Source organism: Anas platyrhynchos, chromosome 2, assembly GCF_047663525.1.
Source record: "Anas platyrhynchos isolate ZD024472 breed Pekin duck chromosome 2, IASCAAS_PekinDuck_T2T, whole genome shotgun sequence".
Lineage (NCBI taxonomy): Eukaryota > Metazoa > Chordata > Aves > Anseriformes > Anatidae > Anas > Anas platyrhynchos.
The window spans coordinates 20,641,416-20,669,052 of NC_092588.1; the positions used below are offsets into that span (position 1 = coordinate 20,641,416).

The 27,637-nt window shown below is 34.9% G+C and overlaps 1 protein-coding gene across 25 annotated transcripts in view; it reads right to left on the reverse strand.

The window, feature by feature from the left end:
• The window catches only part of RIMS2 (regulating synaptic membrane exocytosis 2), a 450,137-nt gene that overhangs the window by 102,355 nt on the left and 320,145 nt on the right, over positions 1–27,637 (reverse strand). For 4 of the 25 annotated variants that reach the window (XM_072034392.1, XM_072034393.1, XM_072034408.1 and 1 more), the window contains one exon: positions 1,937–1,969. The exons of 18 other annotated variants lie outside the window; for them this stretch is intronic. In XM_072034392.1, the coding sequence (XP_071890493.1) occupies positions 1,937–1,969 (33 nt within the window). Of the gene's footprint in view, positions 1–1,936; positions 1,970–10,666; positions 10,757–27,233; positions 27,267–27,637 lie in introns of all 25 variants that reach the window. 3 more of the 25 variants (XM_072034389.1, XM_038174807.2, XM_072034401.1) reach the window with 3 other exon arrangements.

The following is a 27,637-nucleotide window of genomic DNA, read 5'->3' on the forward strand; positions in this document are numbered from 1 at the left end:
AACCCCTCTCAAATGTGTATCTGAAAATACGTTCCTACACAGAAAGCAAACTAACTGCTTTCAGTTTAAGCGCAGTAACTTTTGCAACTTCACTTCTGGCCATGCTTCTGTCTTTCTTTGCTAGACAATTAAATTTATCAGTGCCTAATACATTTGGTTAACACTGTCAGTGAGCAAAACAGTGCTTTGCAGAAGCTTATCTCAACTGGAATGTCCAAAAAAAAGTTAACAATTCTCAGGTTTGTCTTCTCACATATGTTCAAGAAAATATCATAAAAATACATACTTTTCTGAGAGTCTAGATATCCTGTTAAGATCTGACTTCTTCCTATTCCAAGAATCATTTAGGATTCATAACTCAGAGGAGGTTTATTTAATAAAAGGGTCCACAAATTTCCTTTTCCTTTATTATGAACAAATAAGAAACTGCTCACCCAATCTGCTAATTTATTTTTTGTAATGAAACAGATTCAGAAGCACTGCACAGAAACTAGAAATGGATCTTAAACACAACATAAGAAAACTCAGTGCTTCTACAGAATAATTTATAAATTTCCAATAGTGGTGATTTATGGAAGAAGGAAATCAGATCATGTAACTCTTGACTACCAGTTGCTATAGAGTCATAGAATCACCGAATGGCTTGGGTTGGAAGGGACCTCAAAGATCATCTAGTTCCAACCCCCTACATGGGCAGGGATGCCACCCACTACATCAGGATTATCAACTTTTAGCTCTCCCTGTAATTTAAGTGATTTCTATCTTGGGATTTATAAAGTATGAAATCCACAGCAAGTAACTTTTGGAAGTCTCCACAGATAATCTCTGACTCTAAGGGATTTTGATGAGTAATACCAAAGGCAAAACTGAGTTCCGAACGAGCCAGCCACAGGAGAGGAAACAAAAAATGTTTGACTACCTAAGTCTTACTGGACCAGTACATAAAAATTGCTTCTGAGATTAGAAAGTAAATGGTATTCAAGTGACTTCTCTTATTCATTGGGATAACAGCAGAAGCATAGAAAAAAAAATAGAGCTTTGACACAACAAAGTGTAAGACTTTTATAGGTGACTTTGATTAGCTTAAATATGGGGAATTTCCTCATTGTTCTGACATGCTATGACTGAACAAGCAGGTCAAGCATGAACAGCTATTGCATTTTCAGAGGTAGCTAGAATTAGTTCTGTGCCGGTAATACAAATTACGTGGAAAATTCAATAAAATGGCAGACTAAAATTTGATATGAAACTTTAAAAAACAAGTAATGTGCAATATGAAAGAAAAGCCATGACCAGTACAGCTAAATTAGATCTTCTTTAATGTTTTCACTTCTCTCTCTGTTATCAAACCCTTCTGTTTTACAGTTTTTTCCATGAGAGAACAGCTTTTTAACAACTCAACTTATAATCAAAATGGATTTTGTTCAACAAAGCTAGGTTTGAAATTTCAGTGTATAATATGTATCTTACTGAGATTGTTTGGTTCTTAAATTATATCCTCCCCAAGGTGAAAAATCACTTCTTATGTCTAAGTTTTTTAGTTTATGTAGAAGTTTCCAAATGTGAAGATAGACAAATTACAGTTTATACATTTAGAAAACATATGTGTTTCTTGTGCTAGCTGGAAGCTCAGAGGCTAACACAAAGATATTGGAGGTAGGAAATAAATACAGATGAGAGAAACTTAACCAGTTCAAAGTCTAAAAGTATGTACGTGTTTTCTGTTGATTTTAAACTATTTTGCAGAGTACGTAATTCATAGGTAATAAGTATTACATAAACATCTTGATTTAACTTAAACTCTTACAGTTTGCTAATGTTTTAATATATTGAGAGAGGAAGAGAGTGAAAAGTATATGAGATGAGCTATGATAAATTCTATAGGAAAGGTAAAATGAGAAAAATAGCACAGAGAAAAGCAGTAGAAGAGACAGACCTGAGTTTCTTCTCCGTGATGATTCCGCTTCTTCTGTGATCACATCGTGTAATGGACAGACATAGACAAAGGAGATGGGCGTGAGAGGATGTATTCAGAAGGTTAAAACTGACACTGAGGGAAAGGGCCAAAAATTGTTTTAGAGAGAAGTCTGCAGTGCAGAGTTAGTAAATGGGGAGAAAAATAGCAAGACATCAGAAAGAGAAAGAAAGCTGAGAAAGAAGTGGTTAAACTACAGTTGAAAAAGAACAGCAAAGACAGGGTTAGTAGAGGAGCTGAGGAAGTAACAAATGTTATAATTGAGATCAAAGTCAATCTTGAAATGAAGCTGAAAAGAAACCTGGATAGTAAAAGGTATGTTAAGTAGCAGAAACACTTGTTCATGACTGTTCAACTTTACAGAATGTTATTAACTTGAATGCCATTATTAGTTTTTTCTTTCAAGTACTGAACACCCAGTTTAAAGTCACCAATGGGAAGTGTATTGTTAGATTAGTTCAATGATTAAATGATTTTAATTTATTCTGAACCAAACTTCGCATACCCAAAATGGAAAATAAAAAGGAAACAGATTGTTTGCAAAAGGATATACAAGCTCATGAATTTCAGAATCCACATAACACACTCTGGAAAGGACCATGTTATTGTAACACTTTGCCAACGGCAATATTTTCAAGACCAAAATATTGAATATGAGAAAAGAGAATGTATAGCTAATAACTCTCATGGTCAATTCAGCAGATATTTTTCCAAATCAAATATTATTCATCTCACAGTAGTCTAAGTTATTGGAAATGCATGCAAATTAAATGCCAAAGCAACTATCTCATTACTTACTTTATTATTTCAAATTCAAAACACACACTGCCATTCAGACATGGAGAACATCTGAGGGACAATGTCATTCTCTGTACTGAACATCTAGTTGTAGCAAAAGAATGGGAGGAATTTATCTTGAAAAGTAATAATAATTACATTGAACTATGAAGCTACCATCACTAGCAAAACAAGTGCATTCTTACAAAAAAAGCATCAGAATTAAAGCAAATATATGTATCTGTAAGTCCTGATCTAAGTTCTGCTCGCAGTTTGTGAGTCACAAAATACTGCTCATAACTCAGTAACACTGCAGATATTAGATTAAAAATTCCAGAAAAATTCATACACCACAAAAAATATGCTGTAGTTTTTGCCGTCAAAATCAATAGTACTGAAAAATGCAAAATTAGAATAAGCAATATAAATTAACAAAATGAAATGAAAGACAAGACTAATTTTCATCTGATAACCCATGTTCTACAGTTAAACTATTTTGTGATATAGCTAGCAGATTATCATTTTCATCCAACAAATGCCAAGACTGCACCAAAATTTTGCTGTAAACACAGATTGTAACTTATATTTGGAATTCACTTTAAGGCAATTAAATTTGCTTACAGGATGAACACAGTTAAGTGCTATATTTGAGATATATAATATGAAAGCATAGCAGCTGACAGTTTTGACAAAGGATGCTATGTGTTCACATGTTAAAAAAAAAAAAGAAAAGTAATGGTGCGTAAATTGCATAATAAAGTGCAATGAATCCATAGTATGAAATTAACAATGAAAATAAAGACCTACTTCTCCTTAATTTTATACAGCCCATATTAACACAAGGTAGCTGTAATTTCTGTAACAGTTAAATAAATAGATCATAATTACCATCATCAAAAACCCAGCAAAAAAAATAAAAACTTTTTTTTTCTGAAAATGTTTTCTGTTATCTGTGTGTTTATACATTATCTACGGCCCCAAAGCAAGCACTCCTACTATGTCAAACACTATCATTAGAAAGTCTCTATCATGACACCCTTATACCCCATTTGTGGATTTTAATAGCTGTAAGGATAGCATAGCTTTAAGCCATATACTACATTAAGCCAAAATTTTAAAACTTCAGAAGTTTTCAGAAGATGTTTAGAACCACTTAATTTCCAAGTTAGGAATATGCCAAGGACTCCTTTGGAGGATTTTAGCAAGGAATAGCCAGTATTTGGCTGCGTATCAGACACATCTGGCGATATGTTTTAAAAAATGAATTTTTAAAAGCCCTCATGCAAAGCGTTGGGAAAAAATATTTACAAATATATTGTCTTTTTTTTTCTTTATTGTGGATAACTGTTCAGATGATATCTCATTTCTTGATATACATAGTTTGTAAAATGTGTATATTAATAGTTGCAAGCATTAGTGAATTAGAAGTAGTTTGTGATATAGTAATGCACCAATATCCTTCCATTAGACCTATTAATTTAGATGCAATAGCACTTAATAGGAACCAATCTCCTCATGATTAAGAAGCTACCCATAAATCTCTCTGGATCATTCATGAAAATTCTCTAGTTCTGGAGCTTGAAATACACTACATTCAATCTTTGTTGATGGAAATGTATTAAAATCTGCAAACAACATCATGGAATAAAATTCTATTAAATTTAGGTGTCAATTGGTAGTTTTCATTGGCATCTTTATTGCTTTCTTGTGGAATAAGCATTTGTTTGTATAAACTGTGTATCTTGATGTATGAGTGTGGTATGGAGTCTGGGTATTATACACAGATTTAGAAACAAATTAGACTCTCTGAATGAATAAACTTCTAAAACAAATGAAAACCAGCTATTGTATTGCAAGTTTGGTTAAAACAGGAGAAATATCAACTATTTTATCATGCTTTGATACAGAACTTTTTGCTGTAAGCAATGTCAGTTATTAAAGAGAAGTATTTAGGAACTTAATTTTTTAAAAATAAAAAAAAAGTGCTTGAAACCTTGTACAGCAAACATGCCCACCTGAAATTCTAAAAGTAGCATGGGACAACAAGATGTAAGTTAATTTTTTTTAATTAATTTTTTTTTTTTTTTTCCTTTCTTCAAGGCTTTTCTTAATTTCAGTTTTCTTTGCTCCTTAAAAATGAAGATCTTTCACTGCATTTCTGACCTCAAAATTTTCTGTGGCTTCAAGATCAGGAAAAACCTCATTTGTGAACACTCTTTATGCCATAAGACATGTAACAGCACAATCAAATAGGCACAATCTTAAAACAGGGAGGAGACTTTAAAAAAGAGATGCTCCATCAAGTCTGCATGTTCCATAAGTATATGCCCCTAGTCTGGATGTGATTAGACTTAAAGAATGACATAAAGCATCCAGCTCTCTGGGAAGATGTTCCCTACCACCACTCAAATTCTCTAATGCTGAGGATACTGGTAAAAGAGGAGGACTACAAAGCAGAATAGTTAAGTGCAGAAATAATTGTTAAAAGAAGATTTAGAGTGAATGGCAATTTGACTCTTTTCAAGTCTGCATAAAATCAGTCTTCCATGATCTTATTTAATACCATTAAACCACATCTTCCAGTTACCCTTCCTGTAGATACAGAACCCATTTCATACTTTCAATGTTTTTAATGAGGTACTTTCTTACTAGTTAAAAGTGAGTTTTTCATCTTAAAGTGTAAACTCATACACGCAAAACGACAGTTGCGCCCTGGACAGATGCTGACATTTTTGCTCAAAAATGTTAGCTGAGGACTAAATAGGATGAAGAAAACACAGGAAGACAGAAGCAATGCATTCAATTTTGTAACTACAGCATATATGCAAGGCTTAATATATGCTATATAAAATACATGCTATGTAAAGACAGTAAGAATATGGAAATTGTCATTAATTCCTACCCAGAGATAAGGATAATACTCTGTTACTTTGGTACAGAGTAGGCATATTGACTTTCAAAGTGGTACAGGGAAACATAGAAAGTAAATTTTAAGTAAATACTTTAGAGTACTTATTTTAAATAAATACATCTTCTATGAACAACATCTATTAATTAAAAAAGGAGTTCATCAGAAGTGTGGGAACACTCATATTCTTTTGAGAAAACAATTATTCATACGATATATTCAATCTGAATTGCTTCTCACTTGGCACAGGTCAAACAATCCCCATAGATTCAACATGGCTTGTAATATGTAGCTTTTTCTGTAAATTTTACCCACTTCACTGCTTTCCAGATCCCACAGCATCTTTGTAAGAACCTTTTCTGTATTTTCTTCACCTGCCCTACCAGAGGGCCTTTTCATCAGGGCCTCAGATGACTTCTTTTACTTTCCCACTCCGTTCTTCTGACAACTGTTCTACTGCCTAGTGATTTTTCCTCTTCAGCTATCATAAACTAGTTCCTGACGCCGCTCTGCTCCTCTCCTTTTCACAAGATGTCAATTTTATACCAGCTTTCTTGTTTAACCATAATTTTTGATTTGTCAGTTGCTCATGATGGCCTTTACATGAAGTGCTACTGTGTTCTCGCCTCTCTCCAAGTGGCCCATCTTCAGCAAAAATACTTTGCCTTTTCCTGAATAATCTTATTCCCCATTTCTAACAGCATTTTTTTTAATGTACATTCTATCATACTTATGATACAATACTTACTAACTACAAACTTATTTTAAAATAACTACCATTTTGTTTTGAATTATTTTTTCACTACTGTTTTACTACTTCAGCTGATTCCATGGCAATAGATGAACTACTCAACTGCAAAGATGTTATCTCAGAAAGGCTTTTTCTGTGTATAGTTAAGGAATGTTTCCACCCAGGAGAAAGACATAAGCCATGATTTCTTCCAAATTGAAAACCAGTCACTGTATATAAAGACTTACCATTTGTAAGCATGCATCACCTTTGTGTTTTCTGATGTGTTTAACTTACCATTGTTACAATTCCTCTACAACCTTAATACAGTATTAAGGAAGTATTGCCTTCCCCAAATAATTACAGAAGCACCCCACTTTGACCTTTTTCCATCCTGAGATGTACATTTAAATTAATCATTCTCCTTTTTGAATCATATCAAAATATGTCAGCGCTTCCTTGTGTTATTCGACCATTGCTTTGAAATTAAAAGTGTTGACAAGGGTTGGACATCTGATGACACTGCCACCTTCTCAAGAGGCAGTGATAATGAAACTATCACAGAATGGTTTTCAGATAATAAATGTAAAATCTACTGGCCTAAAGTATGAAAAACAGGGTAAAAACAGTAACACTTCCTTTGCTATCTCACATAGGTTGTTCCTGCATCGCCTGTACCATCTCTGGATGGAAACACAGTTTGTTAGACTGCATTCACCTCCCAGACTTTGGATAGTGAGACTGATTACTCACTTGTACAACAGTTTACAGGCAACAGAAATGATTATTACTGCCCTGGTGTCCTAAACGATGTGCTTTCTCCCTTAAATAACCCTATAGGTTCAGAAGAGATGAGTGATGATACCAGGTGAAAATAATTGATTTTTTTAAGGAAAAACAGTATCTTGTTCAACTGTATTTCTGTTAAAAATAAAAAATAAAAAAAATCACTACCACCCCAGCCTACTACATTTCCAAGTTGTTCTCTGAAGGCAGTATGTATAAAATTACAAAACCATATGAAAATGCTTTTTTTTTTTTTTCTTCTACTGACCAAGGAAATGTGACTAGACCTCTATTCTCTTTAGTTTGTCATCTATTACAGCTCAGAGAGAGGCACTGTGAAAGTGGAAATGCTTAGTATGTTAGATAGAAGCACATAAGTCTTCTGTGTGCTCTTTGATCCAGTGGTGTCCAGAGAATGCAGTGCTCTCTCACAGGATGCTGCCACCAGCTAAAGGAAGGGCACACATTTAAGCACTGGCTTGAATTTCCATGTTATGCTTGGCTATGGTTCTGCAGTTTTGCTCTTCCATTCCTTTACATAAATATAATTGCCTCTTTGAAACATACAGAACAACAGTTTTGGCAATTGCCACAGAACTTAGAGATTTAGGGCGTTGTTGAGAAAATATGTTGGTTTCTGATTGCCAAAATTTTATCAGCATCTTCTGTGCTAGAGCCTGAAACAAAAGAACCATTTTGCTTCTTTAATGACCTTAAATTGTACTCCAACAAATTTGCTAATCTCATTTTTAGTCACACGTATTATTTTAACACTTCCCATGATATAGCATTACTATTCTTTCTTTTGTTACTTTGAATTATTTTTATTATCTATTTATGCTTTTATCTACAATTTGTTCACAGTCCCAGTAATTTGCTCAATGTATTCATGTCATCAATATCTCATTTTTCTCACAGCTTTTCATAGCTGTAATTCTGCCTGGCTGTTTCCACGTGACTGGTTAGGTTAAATTCTTAAGAGACGAACAAAACCTAAAAAACAGGACAAGTTTCTGCTATAGCAGAAAATTCTTTGTATGAAAAGACAATTAAAAGAGGGCAACAGCAATATTAGGTACCCATATTCCTCCTTGCTGCATTTGGTAGACCACCAGCTCCAGCCAGGGACTAAGTTGTGGTAGTATCTCCTTGCTGTGTGCTGTGCCAACAGAACATTTAAAGAAAGAAAGCACAGTCCTTGCAGAGGGTAAATCCCGTGTTGACAAGCTTCAAGCAATTTGAAGCTTCCTTAATCAGGCCACATCACTGGTTACAGATCCAATATATCTCAACATCCAGGTGTGAGTACAGTGGAATCTCCTCCCAGTTGCCCTGCTTCTGGTATGCCTTGAAAAGGAAGATACTATGGGTTTGTAATGATATAGGGATGTCTGTAGGGGCCAGCAGTGTGCCACACATAGCAGGTAACTTGCATCCTGAAAGCTGCAGGTGTGTGTTATGCTGGTACTCCACCATTTCTCCTGCCTCTTCAGTATAGAGAATCAGTTTGGAAAAGCACCATGAAACATCACACATCATTGTCCCAAGTGTACATACCATGAAAGACAACCCTGAAAACAAAAATCAAAGCAGAATTCATGTTCTTATCAGACATCAGCCTTTACATAAAGACCTAAGGCTGTGAAGTGCAGTGCAAAATTTTTCTCAAGTCTTGAGATCAGTGATACTGTTCCAGAGGAAAGAATAGGTAAAAAAGAAAATCAGACAAATATTGTTCTGATATACAAATGCTTTCAAAAGTAACTACTTTTTAATGCCCACATTTGTTTTCGATTTCTATTCTGCCACCTGTTTACTTGTCTTAGAATTACAAGATTTTCCTCACATTCCAAAATCTAGAATGCCCTAAAAGCAGGCATCTAACGAAGTATGGCTCCTGTTTCTAAGAATGTGGAAGGTGACTCCAAACAAGTTATTGCTAATAACAATGGATGTGCCATCTGCCTAGACAACAGAGCACTACATTTTTAAGCCCACCTCAGCTGGGAGATGGAGGTAATGCTCTTACCTAACTATGGTGTACAGGAAAAGTCTGGACAGAGAGATTATTCTGCAAAAATTACCCTGGAAAGACGACAGTGAAGATATGCAGATGTTGTATCCTGAATTTCTTATTCAATACCTAAGACATTCAGCTGCAAAAGAAGATACACTTACATTGCAAGACTGGCTCTTACAAGCAATACTTGTTTTATCCTGTAACTTTCTCTGATGAATTAAAACGTCAGGAAGCATGGAATTCAAATGAAAGTCTGTCCTTTTGCAGCTGTATTCCCCAGTTTCTAGTTTAGAGACTGAATCTGGATTTTGCTGCTCCTCTTCAGTCCTGATTTTTGCACTTGAAGCTGCATAGTTCAGATTCAACAAGAAACTTGGAGGTGTTCAGCATGTAAGTAAGCCAAAAAATTAAGATTACAGCACTTAGGAGGTGGCACCAGTGTCCAGTCATGTAAACTTTAACTGACATGACTGGGAAAAGTGTTGTTATTAGAATGAGACAATTATTATGGCCAGACAGAGATCTGCAGACAAGAACTATACCTTTGTACTCTTGGAACTGGAAAACTCCCATTCATTTGAGAGACATGGATCAAGATTTAAATACAGGATGAAACCTGCAATCTAAAACTTTCTAGTCTAGTATAGTCCTATTCTATTCCATTCTTACTCTACTCCACTCTTCTCTACTCTTTACATTGTGTTCATCACCATAACAGCACAGTGGATTTTTACAAGTGATTAAAATAACGTGATTAGCACCTCTTATTGTCTGATTCAGAGGAGAGAACAATACTATTATTACCATCAGCATTATCATCACTATTATTAGGCTTGCTTCTTATTGTTATGCAATTGTAGTAATGAAGACAGAGCTGAATAATTGCACTTAATGTTTGGGGTGGAAGAAACTTTTTGCTAGTTCTTAGCTCCAGAAGAAATCCACTCATGAACAGGATAGATTTGCAAACTCCAGCTGTATGGAGATATAAATTGCAGCTCATGCTAAAAAAAATAAGGTCACAACGTTATTTCTGCCATGACAGTACACGAAGGTTTCAGATTCAAGTCTGAAGATGACTTTCTCACCTTGCATGCAGTAGATACCTTTGTTCAGTCAACTAAACAAGAATCAACATGACTTATACCTGGATTCCTGAAGCTTGCACACATGGATAAATTATAACAAAGTTCAAATCTAAAGAGCAAGCTAAGTCTAATAATATGCCAGAATATTTCTTTTCTAATGTATGTGCATTCTAACACAATTGTTTACAAAAGCAGATCTATTTTTGCTATTCTAAAACAGAACTATGTACAACACTATTCTAAATAGTCTCTACATACTAAAAATTCCACACCAAAAAAAAAAAAAGAAAAAAAAGTACATCAAGCACACACGCATTACAAAAGCATGAAATGTGTTTTTATAGTCTCATGCTTTCATGTGGTTTTCCAAACCCTGACAAACCTGGCTCAGAATGGTGTTTCTTTTTCGGCAATAGCTTTTCATCAGTTATTGTACCATTCACCTTTTTCTGCTGGTCCTCCCATGTAACTTCTAGCATAAACCAAAAAAAATCAGAAATATTATATAACTTACATTATAAGATACCTAATACCATTTGGGACAACTTGATCTAAACAAAATACTATCATTTACACAGAAAAAATTAGAGTATTTATTTAATTTAGAGGCCTGTGATGAAAAGGTTTAGTCAACAACTTAAACAAGGAAAAGGATATACGCTACGTAAGTTAATGTCTATGTAATATATCAAATATTTCTCTCTCTTTTATATAGAACAATTGTGAAAAAAAAATAAACAAAACAACAAACACTGGAGGTTATTTACACAATAACTCCTCCTATTTTAAAAATCTAGAACAGGATATTTTATAGCTTCTTACAATATTTATATATTTCTCTGAATTTAAAAAGGCATGCAAAAATATTTTAGTAGAAAAGACTTCACAAATTCACAAAAATTCAAACAAACAAACAAAGTAAAACCAAACCATTAATCATGCATGTTGTTTTTAAATTGCAAAAGTATTTTTAACAATAAATTGAGTTAAAAATATTTAAGCCAAAAGTAGGTCAGATTCACTTTTAAAATCTGGAATTTGATTTAAATTCAACCTGAATTTTAGACATATTAAGACACTCTTCCTAATTATGGTTCCTATACCCTGACACCAGCATTTCTGACCTATCTGCTCATGAAAAGAGCTATGGATATAGGCATGTACACTGTCCTCCAGATAGGGACTCCATTTCCTAGGATTGCAAGACTTTAGTCTTTGTGACAATGTCAGATATTTTTGGCCTACATTTAAATTCTCTACCTTCTGAAAATTAAACTGTGTGGTTATCATAACACTACGCTTTAAAGCTTTTGATAGCTCATGTCAAAACCAAATCTAGCCCAATCAATTAGATAGATTAAATACCTTAAGCTCCATTTTTGCTTTGGGCTGTTGTGAAACTGCTTATTTTGCTGATCCCCCCAAATGCAAAGGTCCTTACAGCCATAAAGCATGGGTATAACCACTTATGTGATCACAGAAATAGCTAGTGATGGAGAAGAATATGCTAGATATGGAGTACATTCTCAATCTTGTTAATTAAAAAAAAAAAAAAAAAAAAGACATAAAATTATATTAGCCCATGACATTTCTTTTTCTTCATTATTTGAGCTGTGTGGATATCTGGAATTGAGAATGTAAACATTTAAAAATGTTATCTGGTTATCTGCAGTTATTCTGTAGCCATCTTATCCATGGCTGTTGTTCTACAACAGGCTGCTGTCCTATGAAAGGTGGCTTTCACTTTTGAAAATGATGGAGTTGTAGCCTTCAAGTAATAACATATCAATAACATTTTCAATATAATGTTTTTAGGACACCACAGATATGCATGTTGAAACACAAACTGATACCTTTGAAGTACTGTGTGTAGCACTGAAATTCAGAAGGCACATTCTGTTTTGAAACTGTGGAAATAAAATCTTATGTTTCTCCCTAACAAAATTTTGATTTTATGATAAACATCAAATAAAAATATAACTCTTTGAATAAATATTTTGCCATGCCTTAAAAGAGCAAAACCCATTATAAAAAGCAATATAGGCTACTTTCTAATGCTTATACTAAAAGTGATAGTATCACCACATAAATACTTTCAGAAAAAAAGTTTCAAGGATCCTTCTACAGCTATAGTTATTCTTACAACATTAAATTTAAGTATCTGTTTCATTTTTTCAGAAGGTAAGTGCAACTCTTAGACTGAGTACATGGAGACTGCAGGTACTTGAGTTCGGATCAGATGAAAAGCTTTATTGACTTCTGGAACAATGCAAGAGTTTGGCTAGTATTGGTTAGATTGCATTATAGTCTCTAAAATCTCTCTATCTCTCTTTTATTTTATTTATTTTTATTTTTATTTCCCCCCCCCCCTGCAAGGCACAGGGCCACCTTCTATTCCCTTGTTTTAATCAAAGCTTCTTTGGCCAACTTATAAATATTTGGAAATAAATCTTCCCATTTTCTAATTTATCATTCACTTCTCACCACTCTCACTTCAAAATGAATTTCAATCTGTCTTCTGTTGTGAGAATCAGTTGTGACTAATGAAAGACATAATAAAATCATTGACCTCACAGATTATATAAAAGATGGGATTACTGAGTACAAAAATTATAGTTATTGAAGCACTGTTGGGGCTAGAAGGATTTGACAGGTGCACTGATTCAGATTTCTTCCTATCAGTATGAACAATAAAATTGTTAAATGCGGTTGTTTCATTAGATGCCGTTGTTGCATCTACCCCCGGGCACCAGCACCACAGAGCTGTGCAGCCAGGCTCTCCCCAGAGCACATCAGGATGCTACCTGGCCATGTGCCTTTCGCTTCTGAGAATGACACTCGCTCATGCTGCCTGGGACAGGTGGGTGCACTCCACTGTACCTACTGATAAGAACAAACTCAGCATTTATTCCGCTTTTGTTTAGAATATTTGGTGTTAAAAGTAAGGAAATAACATAGAATTGTTGCGGATCTCCAGCTTTTCTGATTTTCTAAATATGTGCTCTGAGCTCCAGTTATGTCGCAGCTGAAGCAGAATGATGCTGCAAGCTGCAGAGCTACAAGATGATGCAGCAGAATACCAAGATGCTAATGACAGAGGGTTTTCTTATGCAAATACTACCCCCTCCCTTCTTTTCTCTGCACTACAGACAATAACATTCCTTTTCTCAGTTACCCTTTCCTTGAAACTTTCTCTCAAATTTCTTTTTTTATTAAATCCACTCAGCTTTTTTATTCTTTTCAGCTCCAAAAATTTCTGTGAAGCAATTTTTATCAGTACGTTTCGAGTTTTAGACTTTTAATTAGCTTATCATAAAGTCTTCACTTTTTCACTAGGACATACTTAATGTAGTCATCTTTTCCTGCAAATGAAAAATTCTCAGAACTTCTATTTTTAATGCTGTAAGTTGAACACTCAGAAAGGAATTATATTCTTAATAATTTATGGTGACAACTACTTTAAAAATGAGTCAAAAGTGGATTTTGCTAGTGCTTATTAAACACGAAGCAGCACAGTGAAAAGCCATTAGAACTGTGGAATAAATTGTCAAAAGCTAAGAAACTACATTTTGAACCAGATGCTCATGATTTTTAACTCATGCATTAAGAATACAAGGAGAAGAGGAATTAATTAGACTTATTTTAGAAGAGGCTAAATTCACATTATGCAAGTTTTAATTTACAAAGCAAATTCCCTAAGAAAATAAGAAGAGCTATAATAAAATATAAAAAGAGATATAATAAAAGAAAGTCCACCAAGAGGGAAAAAATCCAGCTTTGTCAAACCTCCACTGGAAAAAGTGGAGGAAAGCAAATGGCTTTAAGTCATGATACGTGAATTGTGCCAGATGTACTACATTTTATAAGGAATGAATCCAATCCCACCTAACACCACTGTTAATGGCATCAAGGCCAGCTCCATGTGACACAAAGCCAGCAATGAAGGAACTCTGCTGCTGCTCCTACATCAGGGGAACTTTCAGATACCTCTGTAAAACAGGGCTGAGGTTCCCCTACCCTGCTGTAACAAGAACTAGACTCTGGTCTGATACCTAAAGACAAGTCTCACAGTCCTTTTCTGTCAAAATTTGAGCAAGACCTCCCGGCTCTCCAGGTAACATCGTACCAGTACTTCACACCATACCAGAGGACACCACTTCTTAGCCTCTCCTATTTACACTGTAGCAGGTCATCTGAAGTTTTTTCTCCATACGGAAAAGAATACTCGAAGAAAAGAACTTCACATGAAACTAGTTCACAAACTGAGCCAAATCAGCAAATGAATGCTGGGATATGCTAACAGCATTTTAAGATAAATAAAGTGTTGTTCTTAAACAGCTATTTAAGCATCACTTATTCTGAGGGTTTAACTAATGCAGCACTGCAATAAAAATGCTGACATATCTTAATTATTTATTGTTTTCATCTCATGTTCATTACTGAACTATACATCTTGGAGAAAAAAAAAATAATAAAAATAGTGGGCTTCATTCCCTGGGGCTGCAGTGGGAATACATTAAAATAACTTTAATGGAAGTCATTAGGTAGGTAATAAAAAATATTGCCATGTAACTACATTTTATATTACCATTACTAGTGTAACAAAAATTATAGTGCACTGTAGGTTATTCCTTTACTCCAGAAATATTTTCTTCAAATTGACTTCAAGGCTACATTAATTATTTGTAGTTGTAAATCAATTAACAGTTCAAGTCATCCAGTAGCAGTCTCATCTCATCATATTCCCTAGCAGAAAACATCATCAATTCCAATCTAAACTTATTTTCTAACTGTCTTAGTAGTGGGTCCTTCTACATGGGCAATAGCATAATCATCTTCTATTGCTTAGTCTAGAGCAGAATGTTAGATACAGTCAAACAACATCACAGAGAGAACTTGTTTTAATACTACAGTACACTAGAGTAGAGTCACAGCCTACCTTTAGCTAAAAATCAAAGTATCACTTGGTGCTTTACTAAATATAACAGACTGCCAAAAATGAATAAACAACAGAAAAAAATAAAGAAACTGTACCAGAAGAATAAAATAGTCAGTTAATGGTACATTAAATATGAATATACCAATATTTAACAAGGTATATTTAATTATCACAAAGCAAAGACATTATTTTTAAGCCATTATCAAGGCTTTCTCCAGGATTGTTTGGGGTGGGGGAGGATTTGTTTGTTTCCTATCTTCATATATGTTTTTAAAATACAGCAGTTTTGCTCCCTCTTCTGGTTATATGCCAGAAACACATTAGAAATGAATACGATACAGCTGGCCTGTTGGCCTATTCAGAACAGGCTTATTTTGAATATCTCCGAAGAGTAGCTCTACTGAATCAGCTGTTTGGATAAGCACTGCAGGGTTACCTTCACAGGACCACTTTAAGGCAGGAGGTGCAGAGAGCTTATGAGGGAGATGGAGATACCACACAAAGATACCATTGATGTTTCTGTAAGACCCTGAGGCACAAAACACTGGAGACTGGGAATCCAGCATCCTGGATCTGCTTTGCTAGGTATTTGTTCTGCTCAGGCTCCTTTCCCCAGCATCCACACCTAGCCTGCTAGGGACAAACACTAGGCTAGGTGGATTTCTGGTCGGACCTGGTATGGTCCTCATGTTGTTATGAAGGGTAAGCAGAAAGAAAAGTCAAAATACCTCCAGCGTCTTATGATTAATTAATTTAAATAAGGCACATCACAGGTAATGACCAACATAAACATGGAAGAAAATGCAAGCTTTTGCTCTGCACCTCTCTTCTGTGGTCTCTATTCAAGTTTGCATGCCCTTGGTTATCAGCGAGTGCTCCGTGCACACAAGGAAATGTGAACAGACTACAAATCCACGCAGCAAAGTGCAGGATGTAAGGTTTAATTTGGTTTATGGATTCGGTTTTATTTTTCAGGCTATTCTGCACATATATTCCATGTGTGTAAGCTCCTGGAACATGTAATGTAGAAGAGGATTTCATGAATGGAAATTCTCCATACAAATTCTGAAATGTAACAATGATTCATACAAAATATTTCTTGATATCTGGAAATAAATCATGTTTGCATCTCTGTCATAAACATGTGACTATAGTATATATAACCAATCATTTTCTTGAGCGATCTTTTTCTAACAGTTTGTTATAACCAACACATTATTCCACTCTATTGGATATCTAAGCCCCTGGTTTGGATACTATTTCTTATGTTTTCTGGGCTATTATGATTTTAATGGTCTTCTTGGCAGGGCACAATGCTTCTTGGCAGGGCACAAGTGCACATGAGCAGCTGAGAAGTTTAGCTGCCTTCTTATGATAAGGGGGAGCTGCCTGAGAAGCCTGAGCTAGCTTTAGAGTCCTTCACCAAAAAGCTGGAAAAGCTGGAAGAAGCCTTAGCCTCCTCTGCCTTTATTCAGGACTTTTTCAAGTTGAGGTTCTTGCATGGTCCCGGGCCCTGTCCTGCTTTCCGTGCACTGAAGGCTGAGGGACAGGGTGAGGGGATGACCTGCCTTGTGTCACCCCTGCTGCCCCACTCCTGGCTCTGGCTGAGCTGCTGGCATCTTATGGGTGATTTACTTCTGTTTTGTGTTCTTGTGGGGATTTTATTCCACCCCTTTTCCCAAAGCAAGGATTGCAGTTATGTGCTTTCCTACAACTGGAGCAGCCTCAATAGCTCAATACCTTACTTAAACCTTACTTTGCTTGAACTAGAATTTAATTAAAATCTAGTATTACCCTCCCTAAGTTCTCATAACACACATAACTTTGTAAGGTATACTCACAGCACACATTAAACATAATCAGTATCATTCTTCATGCAAAATTCAGAAGCTGCCATGGTCTCTTAGCAAAGCCTGGATTCCATGAGCAGGGAAATCGAGAGCACACAAGAGACTCATGGCTGTCATGTTTAGTAGTTCAGGCAAGGTGGAAGCCCCATTTCCAGGAATCCCACAGGGTCTTAGATGGAAGAAGATGCTCAGGTCTGCCAGCAGGATGAGAGTCCCTTTGGCGTGACAGCAACACGCTTAGTTTTCAAAAAAACATGTGTATCCACTAGTTCTGCAAGTTAACCTGGGACCGCTTCTTTGACTGGGGCTCCCTTATTCTGCCTGGTTTGCACTTCAGTCACCTAAATTCTTTAAATTGTGCCTAAACCATGCAGAAAGTCTGAAATTCTATTTTGTGAAATGTCCGTTCTAGCTCTTGGGCATCTGGACTGCTCACAGCGTGGTGGGGCTCCCGTGTGCTTCAAAACTGGAGTGCAGGGAAAGGGCACAACTTGGTGATATGGGTCTTGTCTTGGTATAGACTTAACAAACAAATAGGCTCCAGACACTTCTGAACCTGGGAGATAAAAACTGAGAAGCATTCCTGATTCCCACAAAATAGACAAAGCTGTTGTGTAATTATAAAAAAATACTCTAAAGAATGAGGGAGCTGACAATCCAAAAGACTTTAAATTCTGCTTCAGTAACTACAGCATCTTTTATGCACCTAAAATTAAGGCAGTAGAAATTAGGTAGAAATACCAGGAGCTTTCTCTTCCAAACATAAATGATCAAAAGGTGTTGTACAAAATACATGAAAAAAATAATAAAAATACCTGAGGGAGAATTGTAAGAGACGGTGTGTTTTTTTGGTAATAAATATTTGAAATCAAATATTAGGCACAGATCACTCCTCTGGACTGAAAGAGCTCTGGAGAAGGATGTTCTAAACCACAAAATGTATTAACGCATCTTTAAAACAGGTTAGTAAGATTTAGTTTTATTGTGCAAAGTATCTCTTTCAAGCTTTCTCTATAAAAATTGTTTTGTGGAAGGAGTGGAAGATAAACCAAGAACAAAAACAGCTTTAGTCTGACTTAGTAACTGATTACTTGTGTATCAACCCAGCCAAGTCAGCAGCAAAAGCCTCCAACTTTATCAGTTAGAATTTGGATCTTAGAAGTATAACTCACAGAACTCTTTGGTAATAACAATGAAATACGTTTATGGCAGCTGACTTCCAGCTCTTGAATTCACTCAGAACTACTTTGGCACAGACTCCAGAGTTAGAGAAACGAGACCCTGCATTGCTTTACGAACCGCACCCTTTCTGCAAAGGCACCTCATACAGTCTGTCCACAATGTGTGAGGGGACGAGTGAAATAAGCAGAGTATTAAAAATAGTGTTTCCCACAATAGGGTGAACCATCGCAGGCAAAACTGAATCCTGGCTCTCCCTGGTACCTGTGTTCTCCCTGCTACATGAATCTAGCAAAGAGAAAGCTAGGAATAGCACAAAATAGTCTAACTGGGGCTGTCCTTTGCCTGGCCTCCTGATAGAGATGGAATTGTAAGAATCAATATCCAGATTTTAATAAAGCCAAGACACTGTCTAGACGTTGTTTCATTCACTGGTAGAAGATATTGATGAGATAAGGTTTAAATGTAATAAAGCTTTAGAAGTACCTGGATAAATCGTAACACATTCCTTCAAAATTGTCACAGCACTTTAGCAGCATGAACTCAAAACTGCCAAGTAAGCTGTGGTTGTTCATTGCAACTTCCATGTTCTATTATTAGGTAATAAATCTATATCTCCATGTCAACATTTCAGTGCTTTGTATTAAGCTTATTTCTACAGCATTTGGAATAAAATATCAAACATAGTAAGAACTAAACAATAGAGATGATTGCTAATAGTATGAGACTTTTTTTTACCAGGATATTCAAACTAAAATTGTCCAGCTTTCCTCTGATTAGCAAAAATGTGCCAAACTTGTAAAATATATATCCAAGAGAGGTAACAGCATATAGCCCTGGTAATACATGGAAGACAATGCAGACAATTTCGTAGATGTCTGTGAAACCTACTTGGTCTCTTAGGGCAAAGCAAACTGAGAATTCCTAAATGAGCAGAAGTACAACTACCCCACCTGGTCTAAATAGGCAGCACGATCACATATCTATGTGGTGTAAACTACATACTCAATAACCATAAAAACAATCTTTCTGGAACTTTTGATTCTAAGAAAGATTTTAAAACCACAGTTGAAAATACTTATTCTAAGAGCAAGAAGAACAACACATTAAAATTGAACATACACAAAGTTACTAATTTTGAACTAGCAGAACTACAGAACACACACACACACAGCAAAAACTAAGTAAATGAAAACACCCACAATTCACCAACAATACCATCACAACTTGCCTTTTCTCCCATTAACAGGTGGGTTTTGATGTTTTTCCTCACAATCTTTATGACATTAAAAACAGACAACGATGATTAACAACAGGAACAGATACAATGATGAACAATATAACAAATATTTTGCAATACACACAAATATTTTGCAAAGTATGTTAGCAAAATTCCATGCAATATGCTTGAATTAACACAAAACACACAGAGTCAACAGTACACACACGAGTGAACAACACACACTTAGAGACAGAATCACAACAAAAGCAAGAATACGTACATTGCACTATAATGTAAAAAAGGGAAGGCTGAGATCTTAAAGGCCACTTTGGATGCTTTACTGCAAACTACAATTAAAGAAAAAGTCCTGCTTTCTAGCTGCCAACTCTTCAAATCCTAATATCCAGATTTCTGAACCAGTAATAAGTCCTATCACAGTAATTATTTCTGGCTTTAAGAAGAAAACAGCAATCCATATTTTCTTCTATTAAATACCAATGGAAGCAGAATCCAGGTCATAGGATTCCAGATGAACTGTGATTCAAGCAATTATTGTTAAGTAGGGATGGGATTTTAGGCATTGGTAACTTTTCCTACCAGCTAGTGCAAGATGAGTTTTTTTGCTGAGCTTATTATTTCTTTGGGCCTGCTGGAGCACCTGATTCTCTCCACATAACTGCAGTAATAACTGCACCACATTATCCTTCTCTGGGCTGTGCTCCTTGGTTTTGAGGTTGGTACCACACTTTTTTATTACCACAATTTTAGACAGCTAAATTTAGCATTGATCTAACCCCAAATATTTACAACCAGAAAAGCTACTCTGTGCTGCTCTTCCACACCCACAACAGTTGGTGTAATGTCACAGAAAGTTATCAAAAGGGATAACAAATTATTTTGTGAGAAAATATTTAACTTGAAGAGCAGACCAGGCGTGACCTATTAACAGTGCATGTAAATGCACATTTAAGTTTTTATGATTCTTCCTTTGAGAAAAAAAAATAATCTAAGAGCAGGAAAAAAAAAAAGATAGATGAAAAAATCTTTTGATCTCTGCAGGGCTGTGTGTTTTCTGAAATTTGAATGTAAAGTTGTATATTTTAATCACATGGTATTTGAGTTCAAAAAATATTTGCATCTATTTGATTTGATCATCAGCTCTTATCATACTAACTTCCTTTGTCTACTGATTGAAGTGTCTTCCCAGCTCGATGAGAGACATTATGCAAAATATTCTAAGTACTTCAGTGTAATGCTATTTGTTCAGCATCATCAGTCCACCTACACAAACTAAAGAAGAAGTGTCACAGCACAATAATATTTACTTCCTTGCCTGCCAAAAGGATAAATGAAAAGTAGAGGGTAACACATTTAAGGGGTGTACACTCAGATCTGGCTAAGGCTGTAACCTTATCATAGTGACAGAGTACTTTCAAAGAAGGAGAAAAAAAAAATAACTGCTTTTTGCAAGTTGAACTATTTTATGTATTTACGAGCTAGTAAATAAACTATGCTATATCGAATTTGTTTGTCTTGTCTGGATTTTTAATTGAATATATTTACAAGCTGGCTGGCAAAGCTTCCCTACATGCTCATGGGAAATATTACTAAAGGAGATAGGCACTTGTGGTCTGACAGACCTGCCTCGACCTCCGATTCCTGCACTCCAATACGCTTGTTTTCTTCATCTCCTGCTGCATTTGTATAAGCAAGGTATTATTGGGGGAAAAAAGCAAGACAAAAACATGCACGCTTTGTTACAAGCTTGTCAAATAAAAGATAAATATCAAACAAAAAACATCCACAATAACATAAAAACCCTTAATCTGTCACATACATTATTTTCTGTGAATTAAAAATTGAATAAATCCTTTTGCTATTTTTCGTTAATATTTCTGGTTTACTCCAATGACCTTCTTCTGAAAGTAATGATGGTCATATGCCGTCCTTAATAACCCAATTTCTTAATGAATTATTGAAACGTCAGAAAGCAGACAATAAATACCAAAGCAGAAAAAGCAGACATATATTGATGTATAATTGGTTCACAAGCATCTACTGCTTGGCTTTGGTTTAGTTTCTCTTGCAAGAGAAGACAGGCCTACATTCTCAAAGAGCATATTTAAAACTATGTATAAATCCTAAGCAAGTGGGCATACTCTGTACCTTAATATGTGCTGAATAAACAAAGCAAATGTTTCTCCAGCTTGGAAAAAAAAGTATCCTCAATTTGCCAGGTAATAGGCTTTTCACCTTTCAGAAAGACAGGTGCTTCTCCATCAGTACCTATAGCTAGATAGATACTGCTGCCTAGAGCATATCTAAATCTTAGAGAATACTGAAATAGCTGGAAACAACAGTGAAGGTATATATACATCTATGATTAAAGGTATAAACACCACAAATGCACTTCTTTTATCTCATTAAATAAGAACCAAAACTTTTTGTGACAAAGCTCATCTAATACCAGGGTAACAACCATAATGACATAGAAAAGTGTTGTGGTGAATAACTGGTGTACCGTAAGGCTGCTTTCATTTAAATGTCAGTTATTAAGCGTTGTTTTGATATGATGCAATATATTGTAGTTTTTCAAGGTTCAGATTATGATTACTTATTGATTTTTTGTACTCTTTTTCCAATTATTTTTTTTACAGTTCTCTCATTACTTGTATAGGTTTATGTGCAACTACACAGTTCATTGAATTATTTGACTTTAGGTTTAGCAAGCAGTTTTAAAATTATGATTGCATGCTAGTTCTAACTGGTTATTGCTAATAAGGAGAAAGATTTAGGTAATAATCAATGCCAATGCAATGGAAACTAATGTCTACATAGCTTTCTGTTTTGTAATTCTGAGATAAAATCATGATATTTAAATTGCAACCAAAATTGTATCTGTTCCATACTGTAAAATATTCAGCAGGGACACCATGTCTACAGTCAACCTTTTCTCATTGAGTAAAAAATCACATATAAAAGGTGTGTCAAAGACTTTTAACAAAATTGGTTCCAGGAGAATTGAACTAAAATGGTTTTGGCATGTTGGTACCCTAACACATAAATAAACCATGGCTGTCATGAGCACAGCTGTATGACTGTTTGCTCATTTTTCTTTATGCCAATATTAGAATCAGACCTAGAAGTTAAGACCTTCAAATGGCAAGAAGAGACAGGTTTTTAATTCCTCCTTTTGCCAATACACGAGAATACTATGAACCATTACTTCCTCTGAAAGGTACGAACCTTTCAAGTAAGCCCTGTGTTATGGGTAACATTTCTTCAAGTTTTTCAGTGAAACTGTACTAATGCAAATAAAATATTTGAAAAGTCCTCAGAATAATTAGGGGCTGAACTCTACTGCCTCTCAGGAGATTGAACTAAGCATCCACAAGTAAAACCCAAAGGTCCAAAGGTGAATTTTTGCAAATTCCTAGCGGAAATAAAAAAATTAAAAAAAATTTAAAAAATTAAAAAGAGGTATTCCTGCATTATCAGAAGACATACTGTGGTACCACAGAAATGTATGCACAAAAAGATGGGTGCAAATATTTATATCTGTGGTTTTTGAATTCTGCTGATTGACTACAAGTTCCCAGCCAAGCTTAAGTTAGTCCAAGTTCCTATCCAGTATGATGCATAAGTGATCAATCATGTTCTACAACGCAAACTACCAGTATGCCATATATTTTTAAAAACCTGTGAAAGCGCAGCTGACAGAATATGATAGAAGTGTGACCAGTGTAGATAGAGGTTTTCTGCAACTTCATTACAATAATCTTTCTCTACATCCCATCAAGCTACGTTAGGGTGCTGAAAAATACAGAATAAAATTCCTTCTTATGTTGCAAAATTATGTTCATTGAGTGGGAAATTATGCTCTGAATGAGACAAAACAGTAAATAGTAGCTGTGTTTTCCTAACCATCAGAGTATCTCAGTAACTCACATTGCATTCTGCCTGACTTGTGACAATGCAGTTGATAGTATAGCTATTTTCATTTAAAGCCTTGAAACTCTGTCTGAGTGAGAGGAAAAAAAAATGGAGTTATGGCTGACAGCTATCCCTGATTAAAGCTAATCAACTACCCCTGTTAATTCCATTTGTAGATAATTTTATTCTGGAATAAGACCACCCATACCTGAAATTAAGAGAGGACAGTTAATCAGTATTAATGTCAGCTTTAATGGTCTCTGAAATAACTTCCTCATAACACCAGATTATTATGAGATCATGTAATTATAGTCTGTACCACCGAGCATAAATAGAAGGGCAAATTCTGGCTGAGCTCTACTATCAGCTGAATTTCTCAGCACTTCATTTTTATACTTTAAGGTTTTATGGCAGTTGTTTGGCCTGACAAACTTCTAGGTTTTTGGTTGGATGAATGGTGTGTTCTTGTGTGTTTTTTTTTGTTTGTTTGTTTTGTTTTGTTTTGGTAGGGATGAAGAAGAGCTATATTTATTCTTAAGAAGTAGAAGGAAAAATCTCTGTTAGGAAAAAATACTCCCTCTTTGGTTAGTAATTAACAGTAAATCAAAAGGGTTAATACTGAATATTTTCAAGACCACTTTATAGTGTTCTATTTTAACTAGCAGCAAGCACTCCTTGAGTTCACCCTTCTACCAAGATGAGGAAGAACGAAGGAATATAATATAGAAACAAACAGGGGGAAAAAGGTCTTGCTAATTCTTACAGAGTTATAAATATCCCAGTATTCATTTATGGTCTATAGTATGGATAACACAGAACCTTTAAGAGGCATATACCAATTTAAATGCTAAAACCAGGTACTATTTAATACTCTTGTTTTTCTACAAATGTTGATTATAAACAAGATACATGTAGCTCTATCATAACTTAAAAATGAGCATAAGTTCAGCTAACGTCCTGTGGCATGTTGTTAGTGGAAATCTGGTTAAACCTTAAGAGTTGTCCCAGACCAGAACAATTTTCCATTCATCTAACTGAAAATATACTACATGAAGAAGTTACAAGCAAAAGTAAAATTACCTAGATGCTCATGGAACATTCTAGCTAGGTAAGATAATAATGTACATTTCAGAGATACCCAGTCTCACTGAACAGGTAAATCTGATACTTGAAGCAATGCAGCTGCAGGAAGCTAAGGAATTAAGCAAAGTTTCATGACCATAAAGGATTGCGAATGCAACATAGCTAGTCATATCTGGATGCTCTCCTGCTGAGTATGTGGGGGATTGAGAAGAAGGCAGATATGTCAGTGTTCTACCGTTAGGAATGGTTGTTCATAGCTACTCAGATAAATTCCATAAAAACAAACTTCTGTGGCTGTTCTGGAGTTTAGAATCTAAAAGATTCTTGGAAGAAGAATCTACAACCACATAACACAGTTCACTGAACTAAATCTCAGGCCAATTTCTTTTAATGCTGATCCTAATCAGTAAAGCAGTTACCCACAGTGTTTTCTCCTGTAGATTCCTTCCCTTCCAGTTCTAATCACATAAATGTAAGCAAGGCATATTCCACCTTATACTGAGTGCTGCACAAGAACAAAATTGCAAATAGCTCCCTTCTTCCTACCTGAGTACCGGCATTTGCACTACATTTTAAGAAACATTATGCAATGGCCACCTTGCAATAGATTATTCAAATTTATACAAATTAAATGTGGATACTGTAGGAGTTACAGAGGTTTTTCTTTTTCTTCTACAAGACTCACAAGCCTTCTAACTCCTGTTTATCTACAACATACATTTAATTAATTCCTTTAATCAGTATAATTTTAACTTTATCTAGTCACAGAATCCTTGATTTCAAATTACAGAAAAGCTAGCCTTCACTGTGTGTTTCCATGCAATATAAAATCTCTTCTCATTTAAGTCAACTATATGCATCTATGGGAACAGAAAGGACTACTTCTCCAAGACAATGGCATTTTCCAGTACAGTCATACAACCTTCCCTTATTGAGGCATCTCTTTTGAATACCAACAGGTCTTATAATAACACATAAAAATCTACTCAAATGTCTACAAAGTTTTCCAGTTTACTTGCTGATTTATTTGCTAAATAATAACATAAGTCCACCCATACAACTATAGTCAGTGTTTTTGATTCTACTAGATTTCAGTTTTTATTACTGGCACTTCAATTGCTGAAAATAACTTTTTGTAAAATGCAATTCTCCAGAGTCAAAAATTACTATTAATCATAATTATATTCTGCCTTTGCCATGAGTTAGGTAATCTGCTGTTCTTGTACAGGGTTATTCCTTTTAAAGAAATTGACTACTTCCCTTCAAGAAAAGGATTAGAAAATCCTAAAAAAGAATAGAAAAAGCCTCAAAATAGAATTAGATTGCAATTAGCTCTTAATATGAGCTCTTAATTCATGATAGAAAATTACATAGAATACTGTGTGATAGCTGGATAACTATAGATTGAATTTTTAACTACAGTATTTTCCGCCTTTATACTTGCAAAATTCAATACGAAATTTGTCTAGGTACTGTGGCTTGAGTCTCTGATGACACTTTGATGAAAACTCCAGTATCTGTGGATTTCACAGTTTTCCAAAGCCCAGATTTTCCAAAAAGACCGCTTTAGACAGAATTACAGGAAAATATTACTTAGTCTTCAAGTAAAAACAGAGTTTCAGCAGTACTTACCAGAGCAAACAATTCTAGTAACCCTATAAAAATAATTATTTTATTGTATTTACTATTTTTCTCACTATGGAACCTACGATGTAAGTAAGACTGCTACCCTCTCCAATCAAACAGTAAAAAGATTCAGTACTTCAAATTGCTGCCCCAGAGAGCTCACAGTCTACATAGATATGCTAAGCAAGGTGCAAGGAAAAGTGGTAAATCATGAAAGTGTATATAGCAATGACAGCAAACATCAGGTGATTAGATGTGATTATTTCCTCACACACCTGGATTGTATTTCATATAAGCATTTCACAGCACATAAGACGACGGAGAAATGAATATACTAGGTGATGATCTGAGAAAACAGAGTTTTCTTGTCATGAAGTTTTGCTTCCAAAATGGAAATAAGCACCATAAACATTTCAAATACTAAATTAAAGTCTGATGAAACAAATACAGTTATACTACATATAGACCCTCAGTGGTATAACAAAGGACTGCAATTGATATCTTATGGCTTGTTAAGCAAATTAAATGGCTTCAATTGTACAAAATAGAAAGGGATTTAATTTTAATTGAAAGTATTATCACTTTTTTGAAAGACTATCTTGATTCAATTATTTTTTGCGCCTATATTCTTTAAAAAATACCAAGTAATTCAGCTACTGTAAAAAAACACATTTGCAATAAAAACCATAGTTCTGACTCAATGCGTGGTTAATATCAAATATGTCAAATAGCCTCAAATGCTTAAATTTCCTGAAGTACCTGAAGTGCTAATCCTGAAAAGATAAATACATATGTAGGTTAGCTCGCTTCAATAGAACTTGAAATACTCTTATTTGCTGCATTGTAAATCCTTAGTATTTAAAAATAGGTATATATCTAGGTACCTTTTAATGATGATTGTATTTAGATAATATTATTTATTATCTTTTTTCATGGAGAATCCTGTAAAATTTATGAGCCATAGGTCTGAATACAAAAAAGACTAAATAATTATCACAGTGTTTCTGGCTATGTCTATGCAATCAAGTAACATCAATTGCAGTTGGGTTTATTTTTCCCTATATAACCTCTTAAAAAGGCTTTCAGGTGAAAAACAAACCCTCCTTTATGTACAGACCTTCAAAAGGTTCTATCTCCTTGTCTCCATTGTCTAGGGAAAGTAATAAAAAAAAACAAAAAAGAAACAAAAAAAAGGGAACCAAAGCACAGGGGTTAAAAACAACGTAAGTTTTATAAAAGATACAATATACATGTTTAGAAGGATTTGAAAAAAAAAAAAGAAGAAGAAAAAAAAAACACGAGTGTATTTGAATGTATGTCCATTTAGACTGAATTTGCACAGCACATCTAGTTATCAGATGTGAAAGGGTGAAAATGCATTTGCTATCAAAAACATGTCTATAGTCCTCTGTTTCTAAACATTTTGGAAGATGCTTTTATGTATTGACCAGTGCTTTTATGAGACATTAAAGATCAGCACAATTACTGCATCAATAAAACACAAATCATGAACCATCTTGC